This window comes from Lonchura striata, chromosome 25 (genome assembly GCF_046129695.1).
Source record: "Lonchura striata isolate bLonStr1 chromosome 25, bLonStr1.mat, whole genome shotgun sequence".
NCBI lineage: Eukaryota > Metazoa > Chordata > Aves > Passeriformes > Estrildidae > Lonchura > Lonchura striata.
In genome coordinates, this window is record NC_134627.1 from 8,407,871 (window position 1) to 8,434,140 (window position 26,270).

Consider the following 26,270-nt stretch of genomic DNA (forward strand, 5'->3'; position numbering starts at 1 on the left):
GCCCCTGCGCGCCACCGCCAAGATGGCGGCGCTGGGCAGCGGCGGGGCGCGGTGGCGGCGGGGTGAGAGACCGGGGACGGGAACGGGGACGGGAACGGGGACGGGGACGGGGATGGGGACGGGAATGGGAATGGGAATGGGGACGGGAAAGGGGACGGGAACGGGGACGGGGACGGGAATGGGGACGGGGATGGGGACGGGGACGGGGATGGGGACGGGGATGGGGATGGGAATGGGGACGGGGACGGGGATGGGGATGGGAATGGGGACGGGGATGGGGACGGGGATGGGGACGGGAATAGGGACGGGAATGGGGACGGGAACGGGGACGGGGACGGGAATGGGGACGGGGACGGGAACGGGGACGGGGACGGGGATGGGAATGGGGACGGGAAAGGGGACGGGAATGGGGACGGGAACGGGAATGGGAATGGGGACGGGAATGGGAATGGGAATGGGGACGGGAAAGGGGACGGGAACGGGGACGGGGACGGGAATGGGGACGGGGACGGGAACGGGGACGGGGACGGGAATGGGGATGGGGACGGGGACGGGGACGGGGATGGGGACGGGGATGGGGACGGGAACGGGAATGGGGACGGGAATGGGGACGGGAATAGGGACGGGAATGGGGACGGGGACGGGAATGGTGACGGGGACGGGAATGGGGACGGGAATGGGGACGGGGACGGGAATGGGGACGGGAACGGGAATGGGGACGGGGACGGGGACGGGGACGGGGACGGGGATGGGGACGGGAACGGGAATGGGGACGGGGACGGGGACGGGGATGGGGACGGGAATGGGGACGGGAACGGGAATGGGGACGGGGACGGGAATGGGGACGGGAACGGGAATGGGAATGGGAATGGGGACGGGAATGAGGACGGGAATGGGGACGGGAACGGGAACGGGAATGGCAATGGGGACGGGGATGGGGACGGGGACGGGAACGGGGACAGTAATGGGAATGGGGATGGGGATGGGGACGGGAATGGGAATGTGAACGGGAATGGGGACGGGAACGGGGACAGGAACGGGAATGGGAATGGGGACAGGAATGGGAACGGGGACGGAAATGGAGACGGGAATGGAAATGGGAATGGCAGCAGGGCTGGGAATGGGATTGGGAATGGGAATGGGAATGGGAATGGGTACGGGGACGGGGATGGGAATGGGGATAGGAACAGGGGCGGGAATGGGAATGGGAATGGGAATGGGAACGGGAATGGGGCTGGGAATGGGAGTGGGATGGGAGAGGAACAGGAATGGGAGTGGGAACAGGGCTGGGATGGGAATGGGAATGGGGAATGGGAACGGGAATGTGGGAATGGTGATAGGAATGGTGATGGGAATGGGAGTGGGAATGGAAACAGAAATGGGAACGGGAATGGGAACGGGAATGGGAACGGGACTGGGCCAGGGATTGAGAGGAGACAGAGACTGGGGACATGATCAGGGACTGGGGAGCGATCAGGAGCAGGGCACGATCGGGAACGGGGCACGATCAGGAATGGGGCACAATCAGGGTCCAGGGCACGATCAGGGTCCAGGGCATGGCGGGGGCTGGTGCCAGCCTCCCCCGGCGCTGAGCGCTGCCCGCAGCCTGGCTGCCCGCCCTGCAGCTGCTGCGGCGCGGCTCCAAGGCGGTGACGCGGCACTGGAAGGCCATGCACTTCCAGCGGCAGAAGCTGCTGGCCCTGACCGAGTACCTGCCCCCGCGGCCCAGCCTGCCCCCGCGCTGCCAGCCCCCGCCCGCGCCCCTCGCGCCCCAGGTGAGCCCGGCACGGCCCGGGAACGTGGGACACGCGGCATCCGCAGGCCGGGACCCGGGGTGGGAGTGGGAAACGGCCGAGACGCCGTGTGCGGGATGGACAGGTCTGTGAGGGCACCTCGAGGTCCATGGGGTCATCTCATGATCAATGGGATCACCTCGAGGTCCATGAGAGCACCTCGAGGTCCATGGGAACACCTCGAGATCCATGGGAACACCTCGAGGTCCATGAGAGCACCTCGAGATCCATGGGAGGGAACACCTCGAGATCCATGAGAGCACCTCGAGGTCAATGAGAGCACCTCGAGATCCATGGGAACACCTTGAGGTCCATGAGAGCACCTCGAGATCCATTAGAGCACCTCGAGGTCCATGAGAGCACCTCGAGATCCATGGGAACACCTCAAGATCCATGGGAACACCTTGACATCTGTGAGGGCACCTTGAGATCCATGGGAACACTTGCAAGATCCATGGGAGCATGGCTGTCCCTCAGTCCCCATACCCCACATTCCCTGTCCCCAAATCCCGCACTCCCTGTCCCCAGGAGGACAGCTCCCTGCAGGTGCTGTGACCCCAGGGCTGTCCCTGTCCCCAAACCCCACATGTGGGTGTCCCCAGGGGTCCCGCCTTGTCCCCAAACCCTGTGTCCCCCATCCCCTGTCCCCAGGAGGAGGGCTACGCGCGGGTGCTGCGCGGCCAGCTGCAGGACACGCTGCGGGCCAGCCGCATGGTGGCCGTGTGCCACTACAACTCCATGGCGGAGGAGGACGTGGCCACGCTGCGCCACTTCCTGCGCAGGCACGGCATCCACCTCAAGTTCGTGCTCAACGAGGTGGGGCTCAGCCCCTCGCAGGGGCTCGAGGGGTTCCAGGGGTATCCCGGGGGTTCTGGGGTGTCCTGGGGGAATCATGGGGGTTCTGGGGTGTCCTGGGGGTGTCCTGGGGGTTCCAGGGCTATCCTGGGGGTTCCAGGGGTATCCCGGGGGTTCTGAGGTGTCCTGGGGGTTCTGGGGTGTCCTGGGGGTGTCCTGGGGGTTCTGGGGTATCCTGGGACTATCCTGGGGGTTCTGGGGTGTCCTGGGGGTTCCAGGGCTATCCTGAGGGTTCTGGGGTGTCTGGGGGTATCCCAAGGGTTCTGGGGTGTCCTGGGGTTATCCTGGGGGTTCGAGGGCTATCCCGGGGGTTCCAGGGGTATCCCGTGGGTTCTGGGGTATCCTGGGGTGTCCTGGGTGTCCCAGGGGTATCCCAGTGGTTCTGGGGATATCCCAGGGGTATCCTGGTGGTTCTGGGACTATCCCAGTGCTTCCAGGGGGTATCCCTGGGTATGGTGATGGTTCCAGGGGTATCCCAGGGGTTCTGGGAGTATCCTCGTGGGTTCATGGGTGTCCCGGTGGTATTGGGGTGTCCCGGTGGTTCCGGGGATATCCCAGGGGTATTCCGGGGGTTCCAGGGGTATCCCAGGGGTTCCGAGGTGTCCTGGTGGCTCTGGGGTATCCCAGTGGCTCCGGGGTGTCCCAGTGGCTCCGGGGTGTTCTGGTGGCTCCGGGGTGTTCTGGTGGTTCCAGGGTGTCCCGGTGAGGGTTATCCCGGTGGCTCCGGGGTGTCCCGGTGCCCCGGTGCTCATCCCGGGCTGTCTCCCAGGTTGCCCGGCCGGTGCTGGCACAGTCCAAGCTCCGGAATCTGCTGCCGCTGTTCGTGTGCCGGAACGTCCTGCTGGTGAGCCCGGAGCCGCGGGCCAGGGAGATGCTGCGGGTGCTCAAGGGGGTGCCACAGGTCATCCTGCTGGGTGAGACCCCGAATCCGGGCTGGGGTTAGCTGGGGATGGGAATGGGGCATGGGATGGGAATGGGGTGCCACAGGTCATCCTGCTGGGTGAGACCCCAAATCCGGGCTGGGGTTAGCTGGGGATGGGAGTGGGGCATGGAATGGGAATGGGGTGCCACAGGTCATCCTGCTGGGTGAGACCCCAAATCCGGGCTGGGGTTAGCTGGGGATGGGAATGGGGCATGGGATGGGAATGGGGACATGGGATGGGAATAGGGGCCCAGAGTTGGGAATGAGGGCATGGGGTGGGAATGGGGGCCCAGAGTTGGGAATGGGGGCATGGGGTGGGAATGGGGGCCCAGAGTTGGGAATGGGGGCCCAGGGCTTCGGAAACTCATCCAGGACTGGGATTGAGGGCCTAGGGATGGGAATGGGGACCCAGAGCTCGGGAGGCTCATCCAGGGTTGGGAATGCTAGGCCAGGCCTGGGAATGAGGCCCCCTGATGGGGCTGCATCCATGCAAACGAGGGGTGGGCAGCCTGCAGGAGCCAGGAATCCCTTCCCAAAAAGCTCTGGAATTCCATGCCCATCCAGCAAGGGGTGGGCAGCCTGCAGGAGCCAGCAATCCCTCCCCAGAGGTCTCTGGAATTCCATGCCCATCCCAAGCTCCCTCTTGGCAGGCGCCTGCATCGACGACACGATCCTGAGCCGCCAGGGCGTGGAGAACTTCGCCCGGCTGCCATCCCTGGAGGTGTCCCGGGGGCAGACGGTGGCAGCCCTGTCCCAGCTGTGCTCCCAGACCTCCTCCCTGCTCCAGCGGGGCCCTGCCCGCCTCACGGCGCTCCTGGACGAGCACGTCCGGCGCCTGCGGGACGCGGCGGCGGCCGCGGGGCCTCCCCCGGGCCGGAGCGCTGCGGGGAGCTGACGCTGGACACCGGGAACCGCTTCCTCCCTGGCTCTGGGACACGGGGAGCCCCCCCAGATGAGGGGTTCAAGGATCATGGACACAATTCCCATGGAATTCTCCAGCTCCGCAGAGGGGTGTCAGGGACTGGTGGTTTGACACGGAGGGTCTTGTGGCCCCCCCCAGTCCCAGCAGGGAGTGGTGGCCATTCCCTTGTGCTCCTTTGGGATCATCCCAGCAGAGATCGGGGATCTCTGGGATCAGCCAGAGCAGGAGGAGGAGCACGGGATGGAGCCTCCAGGGGGGATTTTGGGCACTCCAAGCCCCGTGCCTTGGGAATGGGGGTGTGCTGTAACACTGATCCCACCCCGGGATCGCTGTCCCGTCCATTAAAGTGTCTGCGTGGAGATGCCGAGGCCTCGTCTGGGATTTTGGGGGGTGGGTTGGGGGTGTTCCTGCCCCCCGGCGTGGGGGGAGAGGCCAGGGCTGCTCTGAGGGAGCAGAGCTGGGGGTGGGAGAGGGAAATGCCAGGCTGGGAATGCCCCGGGACCACCTTGGGGGGTGGTCCCTGACACCCCCGTGGGTCGGTGATTCCCAGGGCTTCCATGGAGTGGTGAGTCCAGGGACCCCCGTGAGATGATGATTCCCGGGATGCCGGTGGGTCAGGGGTCCCTGAGACCCTCGGGGGCTGGCAGTCCCCAAGCTATCCATGGGATGATGCTGCTGAGACCCTCAGACATCCATCCCGAGACCCCCGCGGGTCGGTGATTCCCGGGATCCTCAGGGGTCGGTGATTACCGGGATCCTCAGGGATCGGTGATTACCGGGATCCTCAGGGGTCGGTGATCCCCGAGACCCCCGCCGGTCGGTGATTCCCGGGATCCTCAGGGGTCGGTGATTACCGGGATCCTCAGGGATCGGTGATTACCGGGATCCTCAGGGGTCGGTGATTCCCGGGACCCCCGTGCGGCGCTGCCTCTCGCGGGGGTCTCCCCACCCCTTTCCCCGGGGCTGCCCCGGTTCCATGTGGGCACTCGGGCGCTGCCCGCTCCCGGTGTCCCGCGGCTCCCGGTGTCCCGGCGGCTCCCGGTGTCCCGCGGCTCCCGGTGTCCCGCGGCTCCCGGTGTCCCGGCGGCTCCCGGCGCTGGCGGCTCCGGTCCTCCACGGAGCAGGGGGCAGAGCCGAGCGGCTCCGGACCGCCCTCCGTGTTCCGCTTCCTGCCGCCGCCGCCGCCGGGCAGGATGCGACCGGCTCCCGCCGCCCGCCCGCCGCCCGCCCAGGTGAGCCCCGGCGACCGGCACGGGGGGGAGGTCCGGCCGGCCCCGCGACCCCCGGCCCCCGCTGCCCCGGGGGGTGACACCGCCGCGGGGACACGGGGATGGGCTTTGCCCCGCGGGAGGGACGGAGACTCCCGGTTGTACCGGCACAGCCCCGCTCCGCTGCGAGGGGTCGGTGCCGATCCGCGGCAGCGCCTGCGGGAGAGAGCCGGGACACCCCCGGTGCCCTCCCCTCGGCGCCGCCGTTACCGGTGCCGGGTTATCCATGGCAGCGGGCTTATCTGCCCGGTGCCGCGGGGACCGGTGCCGCGGTTACCGGCGCGGTGGTCACCGGTGCCGGGGCTTGGCCGCTGTCCCGGGGTTATCCCGGGATCCATCCTACGGCAGCGGCCGGGACTCACGGCTGCCCCACCAGGGACAGCGCCAGGGGGGACGGCAAGGCCGGGAGAAGCTTCCCCGTGCCTCAGTTTCCCCTCGGGAAGGGCAAAGGGAGCAAACGCCGCGCCGGGAGGGCGCGGGGCTGTGGAGGGGCCGCGTCCTGGCTCGGGGCTGCGGGCCGGAGCAGGGTTTAATCCCGGTCCTTGTCCCGGTGCCACCCTCCCGGCCGTGCCGCGCTTGCCCCGCGGTAGCCGGTGCGCGGGGCGGCGGGGCCGGACTCTGGACCCGGACTGGGTGGCACAGCCGAGATAGCGCGGGCAGGGTCAAAGGCTCCGGCTGACGCAGAAGTTTCTCGGTGCCGCCGGCGGTGCCGTGCGGAGCCCCCCGGGAGCTGGGGACCACCCCTGCCAGCCCCCCGGTCCCGGCGAGGCTGCGGCCGCCACCCCTGAGCTCCCCGACCCCTCCCCGCAGCGGCTCCCGCCGTGACAACCGAATTCGGACCCCCGGCCCCGCAGTCCGCGCGGGAGGGGGGGCTCGGCCCGGTGCCCCCTGCCCCCTCTGCCCTCCGGCCATGGGCAGCCACGAGAAGGACCCGTGCTCTCCGAAAAGGGCCCTGTCCCGCTCCAGCAGCACCGTGTCTTCCAAGCACAGCAGCGTCCAGCAGGTTGGAGGGGTTGCATTTGGATTTGGGGGGCTCAGAAGGAGCACGGGGAGGCTTCGGGGGCTTCCCCCTGCTTTACGATGATGCCCCTGTGGGTACCAAATGTCCCTGCCCCGGGACAAGGTGGGCAGCAGCCTCTGGTGCTCAGGGACCCCCACGCTGAGCCCCGTCCCCGCAGGGCTCGGAGAGCTGGGAGGTGGTGGAGGAGCCCCGTGCCCGGGGCAGCCCCGGGCAGCAGCCGCAGCGGCACGAGGGGTACCTGCTCAAGAAGAGGAAATGGCCCCTGAAGGGCTGGCACAAGGTAACGGGCAGAGCTGGCGCCAGGAGCCGTGATCCCGGCTGGTCCTGGCGGGATTTGGGCAGGGGGTGCTGGCTGTAGCAGCTGCTGTCTGCACCCCCTCCCAAAAAAATCTTTTCCCCTCCATCCCCAGCGGTACTTCGTGCTGGAAAACGGGATTCTGAAATATTCCACCACGCGCCAGGACGTGAGTGTGTGCCCAGGCTGCGGCCACGCAGCCTCCTGGGGGGCTCAGGGCTGGGGACACCCCCGTGGCCCCCCTGAAAAAGGGGGGTCTTCCCCCTGACAGGCGTCCCTGGGCTCCCCCAGGTCCTCAAGGGCAAACTGCACGGTGCCATCGACGTCCGGCAGTCCGTCATGTCCGTCAACAAGAAGGCGCAGAGGGTTGACCTGGACACAGAGGACAACATTTATCACCTCAAGGTGCCGCTGGGGCTCTGGAGCTGGGCTGGCACAGGGCTGGGGACATCAGGTCGTGTCCCCTGCAACTCAGCCCTGTCCCCCAGATCAAGTCCCCGGAGGCGTTCTCCAGCTGGGTGAGCAGCCTGTGCGCCCACCACCGCGGCGAGCGGCCGGAGCCGTGTCCCCCCGGGGGTCCCACAGGGACCAGCACGCAGGTGGGTGGCAGCTCGGGGTGACAACGCCTGGGCGAGTGTCTCCTGACAGCGACTGATGCCCTCTGTGCCCGGCTGCAGGGCCAGTGGACGCGGATCCTGCCCTCGGGCAGTGCCCCTGCCCTGTCCACGCTGGCCAGCTCCCGGGACAAGGTGAACGCCTGGCTGAAGGACAGCGAGGGGCTGGAGCGCTGCTCTGCCGGTGAGCGGGGCCCGAGGGGGTGTGCGGGGCCGGGCAGGGTCCCCGTGCCCCTCCCTGACCTCTGTGCCCCTGGCAGAGCTGTCGGAGTGCCAGGCCAAGCTGCAGGAGCTGACGGGAATGCTCCAACACCTGGAGGCCCTGCACCGCATCCCCTCGGCCCCGCTCATCTCCGGCAGCCAGGTGAGAGGCTCAGCCAGCTGAGGGAGGGGGTCCCGTGTCCCCCCTTCCTGGCGAGGGTCCGGCTGCAGCCCCCTCCTCTCCCTGCCAGCCCTCGGCCGCCACGGAGAGGCCGAAGAAGGGCCGGAGGAGCACCAAGATCTGGTGCACGCAGAGCTTCGCCAAGGACGACACCATCGGCAGGGTGAGGGTGAGCTGGAGCCCCCACCCCGAGCTCGGCCACTGCCTGGGGGCACGGAGCCCCCCAGGTGACCCCGCAGAGCCCCGTGTCCCCCCAGGTGGGCCGCCTGCACGGCTCCGTCCCCAACCTGTCCCGCTACCTGGAGTCGTCGCAGAGCCAGCTGCCCTTCAGCGTCCCCCCGGAGTACAGCCAGCTGCAGCGCAGCTTCTGGGTCCTGGCCCAAAAAGGTGGTTCGGGGCGGGCTCCCGGGGCGGGTTTTGGGGTGCCGACCCTCAGGCTGACTCCCGGCCGTGTCCCCCGGCAGTGCACGGCTCGCTGAGCAGCGTGGTGGCCGCGCTGGTGGCCGAGAGGGCCCGTCTGGAGGAGATGCGGCAGGCGCTGCACCGCCAGGGCCCGGCCCCGCGCCCCGGCAGCGCCGGCACCGCCGGGGTGAGGGAGCGCGGGGGACCTCGGGTGCTGCTTCTGGGGTCTCAGCGGGGTGCTGGGTGTCCCCCGGCCCTGTCAGCCCGTCCCTGGCTGCAGGGGACCGGCCGGGGGGGCTCGGCTCAGCCTCGCCCTTCCCGCAGCCCGCCCTGCGCCGCTTCCACTCGCTGTCGGCGTCCTCCGACACCACCCTGGACTCCTTTGCCTCGCTGCACCCGGATGAGGTCAGGGGGGTGGCGTGGGGCGCTCTGGGGGAGCTGTGGCCCCCCTGGCGTGGGGGCTGAGCCGGTGCTGTCCCCGCAGCCGGACGCGCTGCCCGCCAAGGGCCGGGAGCAGCAGCTCTCCAACCGCAGCATCGTCTCGCTGGCCGACTCGCACACCGAGTTCTTCGATGCCTGCGAGGTTTTCCTCTCCGCCAGCTCCTCCGAGAACGAGGTGAGGGGGCTTAGGGGGTCTTTGCTGGGGAGGAGGCTCTGTTGGTGGGGAACTCTGCTGGGGAGGGGGCTCTGTTGGTGGGGAACTCTGCTGGGGAGGGGGCTCTGTTGGTGGTGGGGGGCTCTGCGGAGCCCCCGTCACTCCTCGCTGCTCTGGGTTCATCGCTCCCCTCTCTCTCCCCCGTCCCACCTCATTAGCCAGCCCGAGAGCCGCTCCCGGTGTCCCCCCCAGCCCCTGGATCCCCCCCGCTCCCCGTGTCCCCCCCAGCCCCCCGCAGCCCCCTCCCTCCCCGCTCCCGGGGTCTCCGCAGTCTCTGAGCCCGGGGCCGGGTGCTGCCGGTGCCCCCCCCCGGCACCCGCCCCCCATCCCGACACCCCCATCCCGGATCCCGCGGCTCATCCCACCCTCTCGGGGGGGCCCTTCCCAGTAGCGCCCCCTCCACGGGGCGCCCCCCACATCCCCCCCATCCCCCCGGGACCCCCGAAGCCGCCGACGGTCCCTGCGCTCCTCAGCCCTCGGAGGACGAGTCGTGCATCAGCGAGGTCACCGCCGGCGTCTGCGAGGAGCCCGCGGAGCCGGGGGGGCCGGGCCGCCCCCCGACAGGTACCGGGAGCACCGGGGAGGGCACCGGGCGCGGAATGGGCACCGCTGGAGGGGGCGGCTTCACCCCCGGATAGGTGCGGGAGGGGAGAACCGCGGCGGAGGCAGCTCTGCCTCCCGACACGGGAACACGGGACGGGGAGAACCGGGGGGAAGGGACGGCTCCGCTCCCCGAGAGCTCCGGGGAGGGGCGCGGCTCCATCCCACCGGCCGCTGCCCGGCAGGAGCGGAGCGCCCGGGGCTGCCGGCGGAGCCGCCGCCGCTGGAGCCGCCGCTGGAGCTGCCGGGGCCGGACCCGCGGCGGAGGAGCCGCCTGCCCGCGCCCCCCGCGCCCACGGGGGACGTGAGCCTGTGGGGGCTCCTGCGGAGCAGCGTGGGCAAGGACCTGTCCCGCGTGGCGCTGCCCGTGCAGCTGAACGAGCCGCTGAACACGCTGCAGCGGCTCTGCGAGGAGCTGGAGTACAGCGAGCTGCTCGACAGGGCCAGCCGCGCCCGCGACCCCCGGCAGCGCCTGGTGAGCGGGGGGCCGCGGCACCGGGGGCACCGGCAACACCGGGGGAACCGGGAGGAGCCGCGGCTCCGGGGGCACCGGGCAAACCGGGAGCACCAGGGGAACTGGGACAGCGGGGGAAGTCGCGACACCGGGGGCAGCGGGGGGCACCGGGAGGAGCCGCGACACCGGGGGAACCGGGACACCGGGGGAACTGGGACACCGGGGGAACCGGGACACCGGGGGAACCGGGAGCACTGGAGGAAGCTGGGACACCAGAAGAACCGGGACATCAGGGGGAACCGGGAGCACCGGGGGGAGCTGGGACACCGGGGGAACCGGGACAGTGGGGGAACCTGGAGCACCGGGGGGAGCCGGGGCAACGCGGGGAGCCGGGACACCGGGGAAACCGGGAGCACTGGGGGGAGCCGGGACACCGGGGGGAGCTGGGGGCACCGGGGGAACTGGGACATCGGGGGAACCGGGGCGATGGGGGGAGCTGGGACACTGGGAGGGAGCTGGGAGTACCGAGGGAAGCCGAGGACATGTGGGAACAGGGAGAATTTGGGGATTTTGGGGACGTGGGGGACCCCGAGGACAGGTGGGGACAAGGAGACTTTGAGGACATGGGGGACCCCGAGGACATGAGGGGACAGGGAGACTTTGAGGACATGGGGGACCCCAAGGACATGAGGGGACAGGGAGACTTAGAGGACATGGGGGACCCCGAGGACAGGTGGGGACAAGGAGAATTGGAGGATTTAGTGGGCTCAGAGGTGTCTGAGGACACACAGGACTCCTGGGACTTGTGGCAACGGGGGAGGGCACGCGTGTGCCCGGCCCGGGTGGGGTGGCAGCGTGGGGGTGGCCGTGGTGACAGCGTGGCGGTGGCCGTGGTGGCAGCGTGGGGGTGGCCGTGGTGACAGGTGTACGTGGCCGCCTTCGCCGTGTCCGCCTACGCCTCCACCTACTACCGGGCGGGCAGCAAACCCTTCAACCCCGTGCTGGGTGAGACCTATGAGTGCGTGCGGCCCGACCGCGGCTTCCGCTTCATCAGCGAGCAGGTGGGCACCGGGGGGTCCTTGGGGGGCACCCCGGAGCTGGGCGGGGTGCTGGCATGTCCCTCCTTGTCCCCCCAGGTGTCCCACCACCCTCCCATCTCCGCCTGCCACGCCGAGTCCGACAACTTTGTCTTCTGGCAAGGTGAGAGCCCAGGACGGCGTTGGGCGCTGGGAGAGGACCCCCAAGGTGGGACTGGGGGGTCTCACCTCCTCCTCCTTCTCCTCCAGACATGAGGTGGAAGAACAAATTCTGGGGCAAATCCTTGGAGATCGTCCCCATGGGCACCGTCAATGTCCAGCTGCCCAGGTGAGACCCCAACCCCACAGACAGCCCCCCGATAGTGCACCCCCGTGCCCCGCCGCCCTCCATGCCCACCCACGGGGCCGGTGCCCGCAGGACCGGGGACCACTACGAGTGGAACAAGGTGACCACGTGCATCCACAACGTGCTGAGCGGGCCCCGCTGGATCGAGCACTATGGGGAGGTGCTGATCCGCAACACCCGCGACGCCTCCTTCCACTGCAAGCTCACCTTCTGCAAGGTGTGCCCGCCCCGCCCCACCCCGCCTCGCCCCTTCGTGCCCACACGCTGCTCTGAACCCTCCCATCTGCATTATAGCGGCCTGGCCCCACCCCCTAATTAAACCACCTCGCTAATTAAACGCCGCGTTGTCGCCCCGCCCCTCGTCTGGCCCCACCCCTTCCCAATAGCCCTGCCCTTTCCACAGTGCCCCGCCCATTCCAATGACCCCACCCATCACAGCCACGCCCTTTCTGGAAATTTCCACCCAGCACTCATTGCCCCTCCCTTTTTCAATAGCCACGCCCTCTCCCACTGGCCCCACCCTTGTGGTCACGCCCCTTTCCAGTTACTCCACCCTTTCCAGAAGATTCCTCCCCATGGCCCCACCCGTTCCCAATGACCCCACCCATCACAGTCACACCCTTTCCCCTGACCCCGCCTCACCGTCCCGGCCCCACCCTTGGCCGGGGCCGCCGCGCTCAGGCGCCGCTGCCGCAGGCCCGGTACTGGGGCGCGGGGGCCAACGAGGTGCAGGGCGCCGTGCTGAGCCGCGCCGGGACGGCCGTGGAGCGCCTGGCGGGCAAGTGGCACGAGGGGCTGCACCGCGGGCCCAGCCCGGGCCACTGCGTCTGGAAAGCCAGTGAGGACCCGGGGAGACCACCGGGGGGTGACCCTGGCCTTGGGGGGTGACCCTGGCCTTGGGGGGTGACCCCAGCTCTGGGGTTTTACCCCAACCTTGGGGGGGTGACCCTGACCTTGGGGGGTGACCCTGGCCTTGGGGGGGTGACCTTGACCTTGGGGGGTGACCCTGGCCTTGGGGGGGTGACCCTGGCCTTGGGGGGTGACCCTGACCCTGGGGGGGGTGCTACCCTGACCTTGGGGGGTGACCCTGGCCTTGGGGGGGTGACCCTGACCTTGGGGGGTGACCCTGGCCTTGGGGGGTGACCCTGACCTTGGGGGGGTGCTACCCTGACCTTGGGGGGTGACCCTGACCTTGGGGGGTGACCCTGGCCTTGGGGGGTGACCGTGGCCTTGGGGGGTGACCCTGACCTTGGGGGTGACCCTGACCTTGGGGGGTGACCCTGGCCTTGGGGGGTGACCCTGGCCTTGGGGGGGTGACCCTGACCTTGGGGGGTGACCCTGGCCTTGGGGGGGTGACCCCAGCTCTGGGGTTTTACCCCGACCTTGGGGGGGTGACCCTGACTTTGGGGGGTTATCCCAACCCTGGGGGGTTACCCCAGCTCTGGGAGGGTTACACCAGCCCTGGGGGGGTTACCCCAGCCTTGGGGGGTGACCCCAACCCTGGGGAGGTTATCCAGCCCTGGGGGGGTTACCCCAGTCCTGGGGGGGTTATCCCAGCTCTAGGGGATTATCCCAACCCTGAGGGGGTTACCCCGGCCCTGGGGGGGTTATCCAGCCCTGGGGGGTTACCCCAGCCCTAGTGGGGTTATCCCAGCTCTGGGGGGGTTACCCCAGCCCAGGGGGGTCTCTCACTGTCCCCACGCCCCTCCACGCAGACCCCATGCCCCGCGACCACGAGAGGAACTACGGCTTCACGCAGTTCGCACTGGAGCTGAACGAGCTGACGCCAGAGCTGCGCCGCGTCCTGCCCTCCACGGACACGCGGCTGCGGCCGGACCAGCGGTCAGCGGCACCCCGGGGTGCGGCCGGGCCGGGCTGAGGCCGGCCAGGCTCTCACGGCCCTGTCCGGTGTCCCCCAGGTACCTGGAGGAGGGGAACGTGCCGGCGGCCGAGGCCCAGAAGCGCCAGATCGAGCAGCTGCAGCGGGACCGGCGCCGCGTCATGGAGGAGAACAACATCGCCCACCAGGCTCGCTTCTTCAGGTTGGGGGGACCCGCGGAGTGGGGGGATGAGGGGTTCTTGTGGGGTGGGGAGACCTTCTGGGGGTGCTGAGGGCACCACTTGGCTCGGGGGACGTGGGGCTCTCGGGGGGATGTGGGGCTCTTATGGGGTGGGGAGACCCTTCCCAGGAGTCTTGGGAGCACCCCATGGCTCAGGGGGGTGGGGGGCTGTCAGGGGGCTGTGGGGCTCTCAGGGAATGGGGAAACCCCTGTGGGTGCCACCCTGAGGACACCCCATGGCTCAGGGGGGTGGGGGGCTGTCAGGGAAGGGGAAACCCCTGTGGGTGCCACCCTGAGGACAGCCCATGGCTCAAGGGGGTGGGGGGCTGTCAGGGAATAGGGAAACCCCCCCATGGGAGTCCTGAGGGCACCTCATGGCTCAGGGGGGTGTGGGAAATCAAGGGAATGGTGAGACCCTCTGGAGACCTCATGGTTCAGAGGAGCGTGGGGCTCTCAGGGAATGGGAAACCCCCCCCTCGGAATTCCCGACCGTGCCCACCCCGTGCCCAGGCGTGTGACGGATGCCAGTGGCAAGGAGTCGTGGGTGACCAACAACACCTACTGGAAGCTGCGCCTGGACCCCGGCTTCTCGCACCTGGACAGCGCAGTGCTCTGGTAGCCACCCCCAAACTGGGGGTGCTGAGCCCCCCCAGCTCCTCACAGCAGTGCCCAGCATGGGGCTGGTCCCCCCAGCACTGGGGGTGCAGAATCCCCCCCTCCTCTTTCCGAGCCATTTTGCCGCTGTTTCGGTAAAACTGTGATGCAAAAATGGGAGGGGGGCACTGGCAATGCCTCCCCCCGGCCCAGGGCAGAGCCTTGGGCACAGCTGAGGCACTTTGGGGCAGGGGCTGGCAGTGCCCCCCTGCCCTGGGGGCACAGGATGATAATGGGGGGCTTTAGGGGGTCGCAGGGTGCCCGCGGGCGGGGAGACCCCACTGCCCCCCACCCCAAATTGTGCACAGGGCTGCTCTAATAAAGGCTGTGAAGAGTTGGGGTGTGCAGAGAGATTCCTTCTCCCCACCCCGCCACCATCACCACCCCCGGGGGGGCTCAGGACCCTCCTCCCAAATCAGGCTGGGGATGCGCAAGTCCCTCCCCCACCCCGTGCCTCAGTTTCCCTCCCCACACGCACAGAATCGCCCACAGAGCCGCGTCCCACAATGTCCCCTTTATTGCGATATGCTGCTGCCCCCCACACCGGCCGCGGGGCGGGGGGGACTCAATAAATACTTCAGCATCAACTCCCCCCCCCTTAAAAACCACCTACACCAAAAAGAAAAAAAAAAAAAACAACCAAAAAACCCAAAAACGTCACCATCATCCCTCCCTCCCCGCCCGTCCCCTCCCCGCTCGCCCCCGCGGCCCCACCGGGGTGGCACCGGGGGCTGATTGTCGCGCTGAGCCCCCTCCGCTCCGGCCGTCCCAGGATGTGCTGTGGGGGGATTTGGGGTGCCCGGGGGCGCTCGGAGCCCTCGCTGCCCGCGGCCGCCGTGCCTCAGTTGCCGTAGAAGCCGTAGTAGCCGCCGTCGGTGAGCGGCTCCTTGTCGTAGGCGTCGCCGTTGCGGGGCGGGGAGGAGCTCTCGGTGCTCGAGGGGTACGGGGACACCCGGCGCCGCTTGCACTCGTACAGCCCCGAGTCCGGCGAGTCCCCCGCGGCCGCGGGCGGCTCGCCGGCCCAGCCCTCCAGCTCCTTGCCCTTCTCCTCGCGGGGCTCCCGGTACCAGCCCAGAGCCGCGGCGCCGCCCTTGGGGCCGTACTGCCCGGGGCTCCAGCCGCCCGTCACCCCGAAACCCGCCGGGGCCTCGGGGTAGTAGGGCAGGGCCGGGTGCGGGGCGGGCGGCAGCGCCAGCGGCTTCACCCCGTAGGGCACCAGCTTGCCACCCCCGTACCCCCCGTCGTAGCCGCCGTACTCCAGCGCGCCGGGGCCGGGGGGCTGCTGCGGGGGGAAGTACCAGTGGGGAGGGTCTTTCGGGGGCAGGGGCAGCGCAGCCCCCCGGTCCCCCCCGAAGAAGCGGCCCGGGGGCAGCGGGTACTGCTCGGGCACGAAGGGCTGGAAGCGCGGGGCCGGCAGCAGCTGCTGGCAGCCCGCGGCCTCCGGCGGGGACGGCGTCAGGCGGTCGCTCTCCGAGGCCGCGTACATCCTGCGGTGGGGGGGGGGCACACCGTGAGGTTTTGGGGGGTTGTTCCAGCCTCATGAGGCCGGGAGGGCACCGGGGGGGCACGGGAGGGAGGAGAGGGGGTGGCACTCACGAGTCAAAGTTGTCCCGGAATCCTTTGGCGAAGGGGTTGTGGTCGATCTTCAGCTGGGTGATCTGGGGGGACGTGGGGTTGGGGGGGCTGCCGGCAGCTTGTTCCTCCTCCGGGGTGTCCCCCCCCTGTCCCTTTGCCCCCATCCCACCGGAATCCCACCCTTTGCCAGGGCAGGGGGTGCTAGGTTTGTAGGACGGTCCTGGGGGGTAGCGGGGAATCCAGGGGTGGCCTGAAGGGATCCAGGGGGAGGCTCTGGGGATCTGAGGGGATCTGGGGGCACTGGGAGGCTCTGGGATGCTGCAGGGATGCAGGGGGAGATCCTGGGATGCTGCAGGGATGCAGGGGGAGATCCTGGGATGCTGCAGGATGCTGTGGGACAGTTCTGGGAGGGATGCTGGGATGCCGAAGGGATCCAAGGGGGAAGCTCTGGAAATGTGAGGGTCCATGGAAGGCTTCTGGGATGCTGAAGGGATGCTGAAGGGATGCAGGGGAAGATCCTGAGATGCTGAAGGGATTCAGGGGAAGATCCTGAGATGCCGAAGGGATTCAGGGGGAAGCTCTGGAAATCTGAGGGTGCATGGAAGGCTTCTGGGATGCTGAAGGGATGCAGGGGAAGATCCTGGGATGCTGAGGTGGCAGGGATGCTGCAGGTGCTGGCAGACAGGGGGGAGGCCACCCGAAGCTGGACACCCTGGATGATGCTGGGGGGTTAACGGGGCTGCTCTGGCGCGGTTTTGGGGGGCTGTGCTGGCACTGGGATATCCTGCCTGGTTTCTGGGAGGATGCTGAGGGGGTTGCTGGAGTTTTTGCGCTGTTGGGGGATTTTTTTTTTTTGCGGGGGGGTGTCTCGTACTCACGTCGGCGTTCTGGTAGGCGGTGACGGCGATGAACTGGGTCTCGGGGAAGGCGAAGGTGTGGGTGTGCGGGGAGGGGTACCCGTCCTCCCCCTCGCCCTCCTTCACCTCCGTGACGTGCAGCCGCGGCTGGTACTTGTGCAGCGACTGCAGCACGATCATCTGGGGGGGTAAAATGAGACAGCGAGCGGTCGTGGGGGGGTCCCAGGGAGCTGCCACGGAGGCAGGAGCCTCGCCTCACCTGCCCGACGTTGTTGGAGGCTCCTTTGTTGTTGGTGAGCTTCAGCTTCCCGAAGGAAACCTCCTGCCGCATCCAGTGCGCGCCCGTGTTGGGCGAGTCGGGGTGCAGGTACAGGCGGTTCCCTGGGGAGGGGACAGCGGCGACAGCGTCAGCCCCGCTCCCGGCAGCAGCAGGAGGCTGAGCACGGGATGGAGGGCCCGTACCTGGCATGTTGCCCTCGGCTTTCCCGCACTGCACCCATTTGCCGCCCTGGTAGCGCCAGTGGTGTTGGTCCACCAGCACCACGTCCACGCAGACGCTGTAGTGCGCCACGGGGTTGAGCCCCGACAGGTTGAAGCTGAGGAAGGGGAACATTCGCCTGGGGAGGGGACAGAGGCACGGACACTGTCACCCCACCCCGCTCGGCCCTTGGCGCACAGGGCGGTTTGGGGGGGTGCTGGGGGAAACTGAGGCAGCGCGGCGCCCACCCCCCGCCCCTCCCGCGGCCGGCGGGGTGCCCGTGAGGAGCTGAGTGACCCCGGCAGCTGGGGGATGCTGTCGGGGCCGATCCCCCCCCTCCCGGCATCTTCCTCCCCCTCCCCAAGCACCTTCCGGATCGGAAACCAACACCGCTGCTATTTCGGGCTGGGCGCCAGCCCGCGCCAAGGGCAGGAAGGGGACACGGTGGCACCGGGGGGCACCACGGGGCGGCAGCTGCCACCCCCCCGGGGGCCGCACCCCCCCGACCCCCGGGGGTCCCCTCAAACCGCAGCGCTGCGCTGGGAGATCTCTGCTCCCGGCTCCGTCCATCCCTGCCCGCTCGCCCCAGTGGTCCCCAGTAGCACCAGTAGCCCCCAGTAACCCCAGTGGCCCCAGTATTCCCAGTAGCCCCAGTAGCCCCAGTAGCCCCAGTAACCCCAGTAACCCCAGTACCCCAGTATCCCCAGTATCCCCAGTATCCCCAGTAACCCCAGTAGCCCCCAGTAGCCCCAGTGGCCCCAGTAGCCCCCAGTAACCCCAGTAACCCCAGTAGCCCCCAGTAACCCCAGTAACCCCAGTACCCCAGGCTCCCCAGTAGCCCCAGTAGCCCCAGTAGCCCCAGTAACCCCAGTACCCCAGTATCCCCAGTATCCCCAGTATCCCCAGTAACCCCAGTAGCCCCCAGTAGCCCCAGTGGCCCCAGTAGCCCCAGTGGCCCCAGTATCCCCAGTGGCCCCAGTAGCCCCAGTGGCCCCAGTATCCCCAGTGGCCCCAGTAGCCCCAGTAGCCCCAGTATCCCCAGTAGCCCCAGTAGCCCCAGTAACCCCAGTAGCCCCAGTAACCCCAGTATCCCCAGGCTCCCCAGTAACCCCAGTACCCCAGTAGCCCCAGTAGCCCCAGTAACCCCAGTACCCCAGTAGCCCCAGGCTCCCCAGTATCCCCAGTAGCCCCAGTAGCCCCAGTAACCCCAGTACCCCAGTACCCCAGTACCCCAGTAGCCCCAGTAGCCCCAGTAGCCCCAGTAGCCCCAGCCCAGGTTGGCAGCGGGGCCTCCAGCCGTGGCTGCGGGCAGCGGCTCGGCCCCCACGCGGTTCCCAGCCGTGGAATTTTGGCAATTCCTGGAGCTCCGATGGCCGGAGCTGGAGCCCGGCCACCCCGGGCATGTCCCCCCGCTGAGAGCCACCACCGGGCACCCCTCAAACCCGCACGGGGACACGGGGGTGTCCCCAAACTGGGATTATTCACCCCGAATTCCTGGGGGGAGAGGGGACGCGAGGGGAAAAGGGGGGTCCGGGCCCCCGCAGGAAGCGGGGCTGGGGCAGCGCCGGGGGAAGAGCAGTGGAAAGAAAAGTCAGCGGGTGGAGGCTGACTCAAAATTGCCCTTGCGAGAGGGTGAGGAATAGAAAAAGAAAGAGAAGAAAAAAGGAAAAATAGAAAGAGAAAGAAAAAAATAATAAGAAAAAAAAAAGACAGAAAAAGACAAGAGATGAAAATGAAGATTAAGAAAAAGAAGGAGGGGGAAAGGTAGATAAAAAAATAAAAATAAGAAAAAGGAAGAGAAAAATGAAAAATAACTGAAAAAAAAAGAAGAGGAAAAGTGAAGAATAATCAGGTGGAGAAGAGAACGAAGGAGAAGATAATGACTAAAAACAAAAACATGAAATAGTAAAAATAAGAATGAAAATATGATAAAGAAAACGAAAAAGTAAAAGATAAAGAGAACGCTAAAGATACAGAGAAAGATTAGGATAAAAAGAGAAGCAGAAAGAGAAAGAAGCGGAGAAAGCGGCAGCCGTGGCGAGGAGCTGCACGTGCTCGGGACCGGCGCTGGCCCCGAGCATCCCGGAGCCCCGGGGACCCCCGAGCCCCCTTTTCCCCCGGTGTGCCCCGAGGGGCCGTCCCGCGGGCTCACATCCTCTGTGCAGCGAGCTCCGGCCGGCCGCGCTGGGGCAGGGGCGCTCCGGCCGCTGAGAAAACATCGACCGCATGAAAAACCACCGGGGAGCCGCCGGGGCACCGGCCGAGGCGCCGGCTACGGGCGCGCCGAGCTCGCAGCGCGGCTGCTGCACCAGCCCCAGCTCTGCAAGGAGCGGAGAGTTTAAAAACAGCTTTTTTTTGGGGGGGTTGTTTTTTTGGGGTTTTTTTTTTGCCCTCCGCTCCCACAGCGAGCTCCCCGGCGCTGCCAGCGCAGCCCCGGCGCTCGCACGCTGCCGCCGCCGCGGGGAAACCGCACGGGCCCGGCCGGGCACGGCAGGGTGGGGGCAAAACCCCAAACCGCGCTCGCCTCGCCTTTATTTTTAACCCCCGTCGGCGCTCGAGGCAGGATCGGGCTCGGGCACTGCGGTTTGGGAGGTGCCCTCCCCCCAAAAACAGCGGGTGGGCACCGCCGGGTTCGCCCTCGGAGGTTTTGTCCCGGCGTGACCCCCTCGGTTCGCGGCGGCGCGGGGACACCGAAGGGACAGCGGGGACACTGGGGACACGGGGAGGGTGTCGGGTGCGAGGGAAGGGGTGCAGGGGGTCAGAGCCTCCCCCTGCCCCGGCGGCAGCGCGGGGACCGCGGGAGCCACCGGGGCCGCGTGGGACACGGGCCAGCCCCGCTGCACGGCGGGCACGGGAGGGGCGGGTGGCACGGCACGGTGGTGGCACGGCAGTGCAGAGCACGGTGACATGGTGTGGTGACAGACCAATTCACGGCACGGTGACATGGCATGGCTGCTGGACACGGTACGGTGACATGGCACAGTGGTGACACACCAACACATGGCACAGTGACATGGCATGGCTGCTGGACATGGCGTGGTGACATTGAAAGGTGACACACCAGCACATGGCACGGTGACATGACATGGTGACACACCAATGCATGGCACAGTGACATGGAACAACTGCTGGACGCGGTACGGTGACACGGCACAGTGGTGACACAACAACGCATGGCACGGTGACATGGAACAGCTGCTGGACGTGGCACGGTGACATGGCAATGCACGCCGTGGTGCCACAGCACGGTGGCACAGCTGGACGAGTCCCGGTGACGCCGGTGGCACTGCTGCCTGGCACGGCACATCTGCACAGCACAGCTGCACTGCCCGCATGGGTGACGGGGCACAGCTAAAATGTCACAGCGCAGCCGGGCACGGTGACAAGTCACAACATGTCTGCACCGACCCCGCCGAGCTGCCAGCCGGGCACAGCCACTGCCAGCCCGGCAGAGCCATCCCCAGTGTCCCCAAAAGGCGCTGCCACCTCTGCTGTCCCTCCTCAAATCAAAGCCACCCGCTGGACTTTGTGTCCCCAAAGCCACCCCAGTGTCCTCCCCGAAGGCAAAGCCATCCCTGTGTCCCCAAATGCAGACAGAGCCCTGCAGCCCCCAAAAGCGAGGCTGTGCCATCCTGAGCCACCCCCGAGTGCAAGGACAGCCCTTGTGTGTCCCCAAATGACAGGGACAGCCCCTGTGTCCCCCCAAAACGCAAAGCCAGCCCCTCGTGTAACCCCAAAACACAGCGCCAGCCCTTGGTGCAACCCCAAAAGCCAAAGCCAGCCCCTGCGTCCCCTCAAAACGCAAAGACGGGCCCCGTGTCACCCCAAAGGGCAGGGCCAGCCCCTGTGTCACCCCAAAACTGCAGAGCCAGCCCCGGCCCTGCTGCAGAACCCCAGGGCAGGAATTCCCCGTGCCCGTCGCTGCCGGGGTGCCGGCGAGCCCTTGGGGCTTTCCGCAGGAATCCTGCCCTGCCCAGCCCCGAGAGCGCGGGGACACAGCGGGGACACAGCGGGGACACAGCGGGGACACAGCGGGGACAGGCGTGGGAAACCGGCCGGGAATGGTCCGGACCGGGATGGTTGGGGGGGGGTGGCCCAGGACAGGGCGGGATGGCTCAGGATGGCACGGGACAGCTCAGGATGGCACGGGACAGCAGGAACGGTGCCAGCAGGGTCCATCCCAGTGCCTGGCCAGCTTCGCCCCGGTGCCACCACGTCCCCCCCAGCCTCAGCTCCTCCCCGGGGGTCCACGGGGGGGGCTGCACCCCAACAGTGCTGAGGGAGAGGCGGGATGGGGCTGCAGAGCCAACAGCGGGATGGGAACGCGTCCCCTGCCCTGCCCCAGAGCCCCCCGGCCTGGCAGGTCCCCGTTTTGGGGTTCAGGTCCCCTCCTCGGGTCCCCGTTTGGGGCTCAACGTCCCCCTGGAGCCCCGCTGGGGTTTTTCCTGTCTCAGCAGCGCTGCAGCCCGGCCCTGCACGCTGCAAAAGCAGCTCAGGGTCGGGGGAAACGGATGTTCTGTGGCTCTGGGTTTGACGCTCTCCACGGGCTTGGGCTCGCCGTGAGCCCCCTCTGCACAGAGCAACCCCCCCTCAGCCCGCAGCCCCTCCATCGCGGGGCATGGAGCTGGGAAAAAACCCCAAACCCGCCGGCTTCAGGCTGGGAGGTGAAAGCAGAGGCGCAGCGGGGCAGGGGGGATGGGATCTGTGGGGCCACCCCAATTTCCAGACCCTCAGCAGCAGGTCCTGACACCGCAGGGGTGACACTTCCCCAGCACCCAGCCGGGAAAGAGCGGAGGAAAGAGGGAAAAAAGCAGAATTTCGGCACATTCCTGCAAGGCCTGAGGGATGGCGGGCGACAAACAACAATTTGGGGTGCCCTCCACCCCTGCCACCCCCCGGGGACGTGTCACCCCACCCGTGCCGGCGAGGCTTGGCTCGGAGCGGGGCCGGCACGGCCGTGGCAAACCGAGCGGCCCTAACGTGTTTAGACTTCCAGCACATCCAGCAGGTCGGGCTCAGCATCGAAGTGACACCATCTGCCTCCCGGCCGAGCCAGCCGAGGGGCGCCGGGCAGAAAGGGACCCCTGGGCGCGGGGATGGGGCTGGGCAGGGGGGGCAGCGCGGCAGGAGGGGTCTGTGCCAGCTGCCGAGGGCACAGCGGGGGAGGCAGCCCTGCTGCCCCTTGGCACGGCGTTTTGGGGGCCCCTCGGGGGGATCTGGCGGAGGCGGAGCTGTGTGTGATCCCTGCTGGGATCCCGTTCTCACCGAGACCCCCAAAGTGCAGCCCAGGGCGGGGTTCCCCTCGTCCTCATCACCCCAGGGTGGGGCTGAAGGACGGGTTCAGCATTTCGGGCTCCCCTTGCTGCCAAGTTGTGGCGACTCCACGGCCCCACAGAACACCCAGAGTCCCCAAACTGGGGTTTGGCAGACACCCCAAAAATCCCCCAGTCCTCTCCCAGCCTCGGGCAGCTGCAGCCCAGCACGGAGGGGACAGCGAGTGCCCGGCTGTGGCGTCACCCAGGACATTTTTGGCAGCCAGGACGTGGCCAAAACGCTGCCCCTTCCCTGGGCACACGTGGGGCGGCCGGGCTCTCTCTGCCCCACAGAGAGGGGGGGTCCCACCCCAGCGAGGGGACGGGGAGAGGACAGGGTGTCACCCACCACCCTCCCACGGCGCTGTGGGGTGGCAGCAGCTCCTCGCCACTTGTTGCAGCGCCGAGCTCCGGATCCGGCCCGTGGGCTGGGGCCGGATCAAAGCAGCCAGCACCTCTGCCACCTTCCTGACACCGAGGGTCCGGACCCCCCTGTCCCTCCCTGGTACACGTGGGGACACCCCCAGACCCTTTTCTCCTTCCCACAAGCCTCAATCCCCAGGGCAACAGCACCAGGGGACGTCTGGGATGCTTTGCCTCCCCCTCGCAGGCTTTTCTTGAAACCCAACACGGGACGGGGCTCCCCCTCTTGCACCCCCAACTGCACAAACACCTCCCACCCTTCCAGCCCGTTGGGGATACGAGGCAGGACCCCTCAGCCCCTCACCGTGCCAGCCCCCCGGCTTGTCCCACCCCCCTCACTGCCGGTGTCCCCACCGGCAGCTCCCGGTCCCCGCACACCCCGGTCCCGCCGATCCCCCGTCCCCCCCCGTCCAGCCCACCGCAGTCCCCTCCAGTCCCTCCCAGTGCCCCGCCGCCCCCTAGCCCCGCTTTTCCCCGGTGCTCCCCGGCTCTCCGGTCTCGGCCCGGAGCCGCCCCGGTTCTCCCGGCTCACCTGCCCTGCTTGGTGATGATCATCTCGGTCTGGTGCTTGTGGAACTTGGCCCAGAGCGGGTAATTGTTGAGCATCACCTGCACCTTCCCGGCCGCCCGGTACCCGGGCAGGGCACAGAGCGGGGGGCACAGCGGGGCCCCCCCGCCGCCGAAACCGCCCTCGGCGCCCGCGTAACCTTCCACCGGCCCGGCGGGAGGCGGCGGCGCCCGGTACGGCGGGCACGGCCCCAGGAACCGGCCGCCGAAGCCGCCGGGAGCGCCGTAAGGCAGCGGGGGGGCTCCCGGTTCCGGTCCCCCTCCATCACCGAAGAAAGCGGCGGCGGCGTCCCGGGGGCCCGGCGGCTCCTTGGCGAAGCTGGCGGCGGCGCTGAGCATGGGGGCGGCGGGCCGGGGGGCTCCGGTGCCCGGCTCCAGCGCGCCCATGGACGGGCGGGGGGCACCGGCCCCGCTCAGCCGCTCATGGGGGTCCCCGCCGGCGGCGGCCCCGGGACGCGGCGCCGCTCAGCGCTGCCCGCCTGAACCGGCTCCCGCCGCCCCCTCCATGCCCGGTGCTACCGGGGGAGCCCCGAGCGGCGGCGGTCCGGGGACAGCCAAAAGGGAGAGGGGGCGAAAAAAACCAACCCCGCAAAAACTAACCTAAAACAGCCGGAAAACCCCTAAAAGTGGCGTGGGGGGGCTCCGTGCCCTGTGCCGGTGCCGGTGCCGGTGCCTCACACGCTCCACCTGCCCATCCCCGCGGCCCCGCGCTCTTATCCAAAGAAGCGGCTCCGCACCGGGAGCTCCGCCCTGCAACCCCTCCCCACCCCCGAGCGGGGCGGGCCGGGGGCGGGGAGGGGGCCACGCGGGACCGCGACACGCGGGGAGCCGGGGACGGGACGGGGGAGCGGGGGTGGGGACACGGGAGGGGACAGGGACAGTGTGGGGACGCAGTGACAAGGGGGGGCCACGCTCCTGCCCGTGTTTCGGGGTTTTGGGGGACACAGGGAAGGGACAATTCGGGCCCTCCCCCGCCCTGGTGTCACTGCGGTCACTGCTGGGGGGGTGACACGCCTGAGGGGTGGCGCTGACAGCTCGGCGCCTCCTGGTCCCCCCTCCCCTTGTCGGTTTTGGGGTGGTTTGACATCCCCACGAAGCTCAGCCGAGCCGTGCCACCCCCCGTGCCACCCCGTGCCACCCGAGGCCAGGCCTTCCCGGCACCTGTCCTTGACCCCGCCGTGCCCGGGGAAGTCCCGGTGTCCCCCGGAGCCATCGCCGAGGCGTTTGGCCTTGGCCGCTGCCCAGCCCGGCTCCCGTCAATACTTTCCATTCCCGGTGGCTCGGTGACACCCACACCGCGCAGCAGGACGGGTGGCACTGCCACTGTCCCCTCTCCTGGCAGCTGGGCACCTTCCCGACACCGCCGGGACACCCCTGGGGCTGGGGCGGGCAGGAGGAGAAGGGGGAGCCGTGGGTCGGTACCGAACCCACACCGGAACCACTCCCGGGATCAGGGTCACGGGTGGGGATCCCCCGGGGACAGCGGGGTGGGGACGGGGACAGGGATGGGAATGGGGATAGAGGTGGGGACAAGGAACAGGAATGGGGACAGGGATGGGGATTTGAACAGGAATGGAGAAGGGGACATGGACAAGGAACAGGAATGGGGACAGGGATGGGGACAGAGATGATCTCTCATGATTGGAGATAGGAACACGGATGAAGATGGCAGAGGTGGAGATGGGAACACAGCTAAGGATGGGGACAGGGATGAGGATGTGGCCCGGGACGGGGACGGGTCAGCCACAGGGACAGGGATGAGGACGAGGAATGGGGACAGCCCGGCTGGGGGCAGGAGGAAATGGGGAGTTAAGGAGGCGGCCGTGGGGGGCGGCCGGGCGGGAGGACGGGCCGTGGGGCCGGGGCAGACGCGGGGGGCTCGGGGGTGTCCCGGGGGGTGTGGATTGGCCCAGCAGACGCAGCTTAGCGGCCATTCGGGCCGGCTTTGCAGCGCTGCCGTTGTTCAGAGGGGTCCCGGCCTTCAATCTCTATGCAAAGCCCCCCCTGCTGACCCCCCCCACACTTTTCCGGCTCCATGAGGCTGGCAGGGGGGACAACATCCCCCGTTCAGCTGTCCCCACCCTCCCGGGACACCCCCAGACCGCCAGGGCGCTGCCACCCCCTCCCCACCCACCGAGCTCTCAAGTGAGGAAAAGAAGGAAAACAAGGAAATTTCCAGAATTGTTTTTTCTAGGAGGGAGCATAAAGGCCGGAGGGGGGTTAAGGACGGGGGGAGCGACTCATTAACGGGGGGGGAGCGAGCGCTGAGGCACAAGTGCTCCTAACGTCACGGCGCGCTAATTCATTCCCGTTTTGCCATCGCCGCCGAGGATGAATTCACAGGGACACCCCCCCGCTGAGGGACCAGCGCCGTGGCCACCCAGAGGGTGTCGGGCTCGCCAGTGTCCCCAGCGCGGCCGCAGCTGGGGACCCGCCACCGCCACCCCGCGTCCCCCTCGCCCTGAGGGTCCCGGTCCTGGACGGCGCCGGCAGCGGGGTCCGGAGGGGCGCGACAAGGAGCGTGGTGGCCCTGTCCTCAGGATGTCACGCCCTTGAGTCTCCCCCTGCCACGGTAAAGTGACACCAGGGACACTGGAAGGCGCGGCGGGACTCCTGGGGAGATGGTTGTCACAAGTGTCCCCGTGCAGGGAGGACTCGCGCAGGGCCGGGAGGGACGGGAGGGGACAGAGGGACAGCAGGGACAGAGGGACAGGAGAGACAAAGGGACAGGAGGGACAGGAGGGACTGGAGGGGCAGGAGAGACAGAGGGACAGGAGG

The 26,270-nt window shown here is 68.4% G+C and overlaps 3 protein-coding genes across 3 annotated transcripts; 2 read left to right on the forward strand and 1 right to left on the reverse strand.

The window, feature by feature from the left end:
• The first annotated feature begins 15 nt into the window (after positions 1–15).
• MRPL10 (mitochondrial ribosomal protein L10) lies at positions 16–4,851 on the forward strand. The gene is made up of 5 exons (XM_077788344.1): positions 16–62; positions 1,606–1,775; positions 2,445–2,609; positions 3,418–3,562; positions 4,221–4,851. Exons 1-5 carry the CDS (start codon positions 23–25, stop codon positions 4,463–4,465), a joined length of 765 nt encoding a protein of 254 aa, XP_077644470.1. The 5' UTR covers positions 16–22; the 3' UTR covers positions 4,466–4,851.
• Positions 4,852–5,682: 831 nt separating this feature from the next.
• Positions 5,683–14,616, forward strand: OSBPL7 (oxysterol binding protein like 7). Its single transcript, XM_077788343.1, has 23 exons — positions 5,683–5,724; positions 6,571–6,763; positions 6,939–7,061; positions 7,192–7,245; positions 7,368–7,481; positions 7,565–7,675; positions 7,754–7,874; positions 7,951–8,054; positions 8,143–8,241; positions 8,330–8,459; positions 8,537–8,671; positions 8,782–8,879; positions 8,959–9,090; positions 9,603–9,693; positions 9,915–10,204; positions 11,107–11,244; positions 11,320–11,383; positions 11,470–11,548; positions 11,639–11,783; positions 12,263–12,404; positions 13,282–13,408; positions 13,486–13,608; positions 14,137–14,616. The coding sequence occupies exons 2-23, from the start codon at positions 6,671–6,673 to the stop codon at positions 14,243–14,245; spliced, it is 2,622 nt and encodes an 873-aa protein (XP_077644469.1). The 5' UTR covers positions 5,683–5,724; positions 6,571–6,670; the 3' UTR covers positions 14,246–14,616.
• A 430-nt stretch (positions 14,617–15,046) lies between these two features.
• On the reverse strand, positions 15,047–23,879 carry TBX21 (T-box transcription factor 21). The gene is made up of 6 exons (XM_021545478.2): positions 23,458–23,879; positions 17,175–17,329; positions 16,972–17,093; positions 16,734–16,892; positions 15,877–15,938; positions 15,047–15,767 (listed from the first exon to the last, which is right to left on the reverse strand). Exons 1-6 carry the CDS (start codon positions 23,877–23,879, stop codon positions 15,122–15,124), a joined length of 1,566 nt encoding a protein of 521 aa, XP_021401153.2. The 3' UTR covers positions 15,047–15,121.
• Between the last annotated feature and the right edge of the window lie 2,391 nt (positions 23,880–26,270).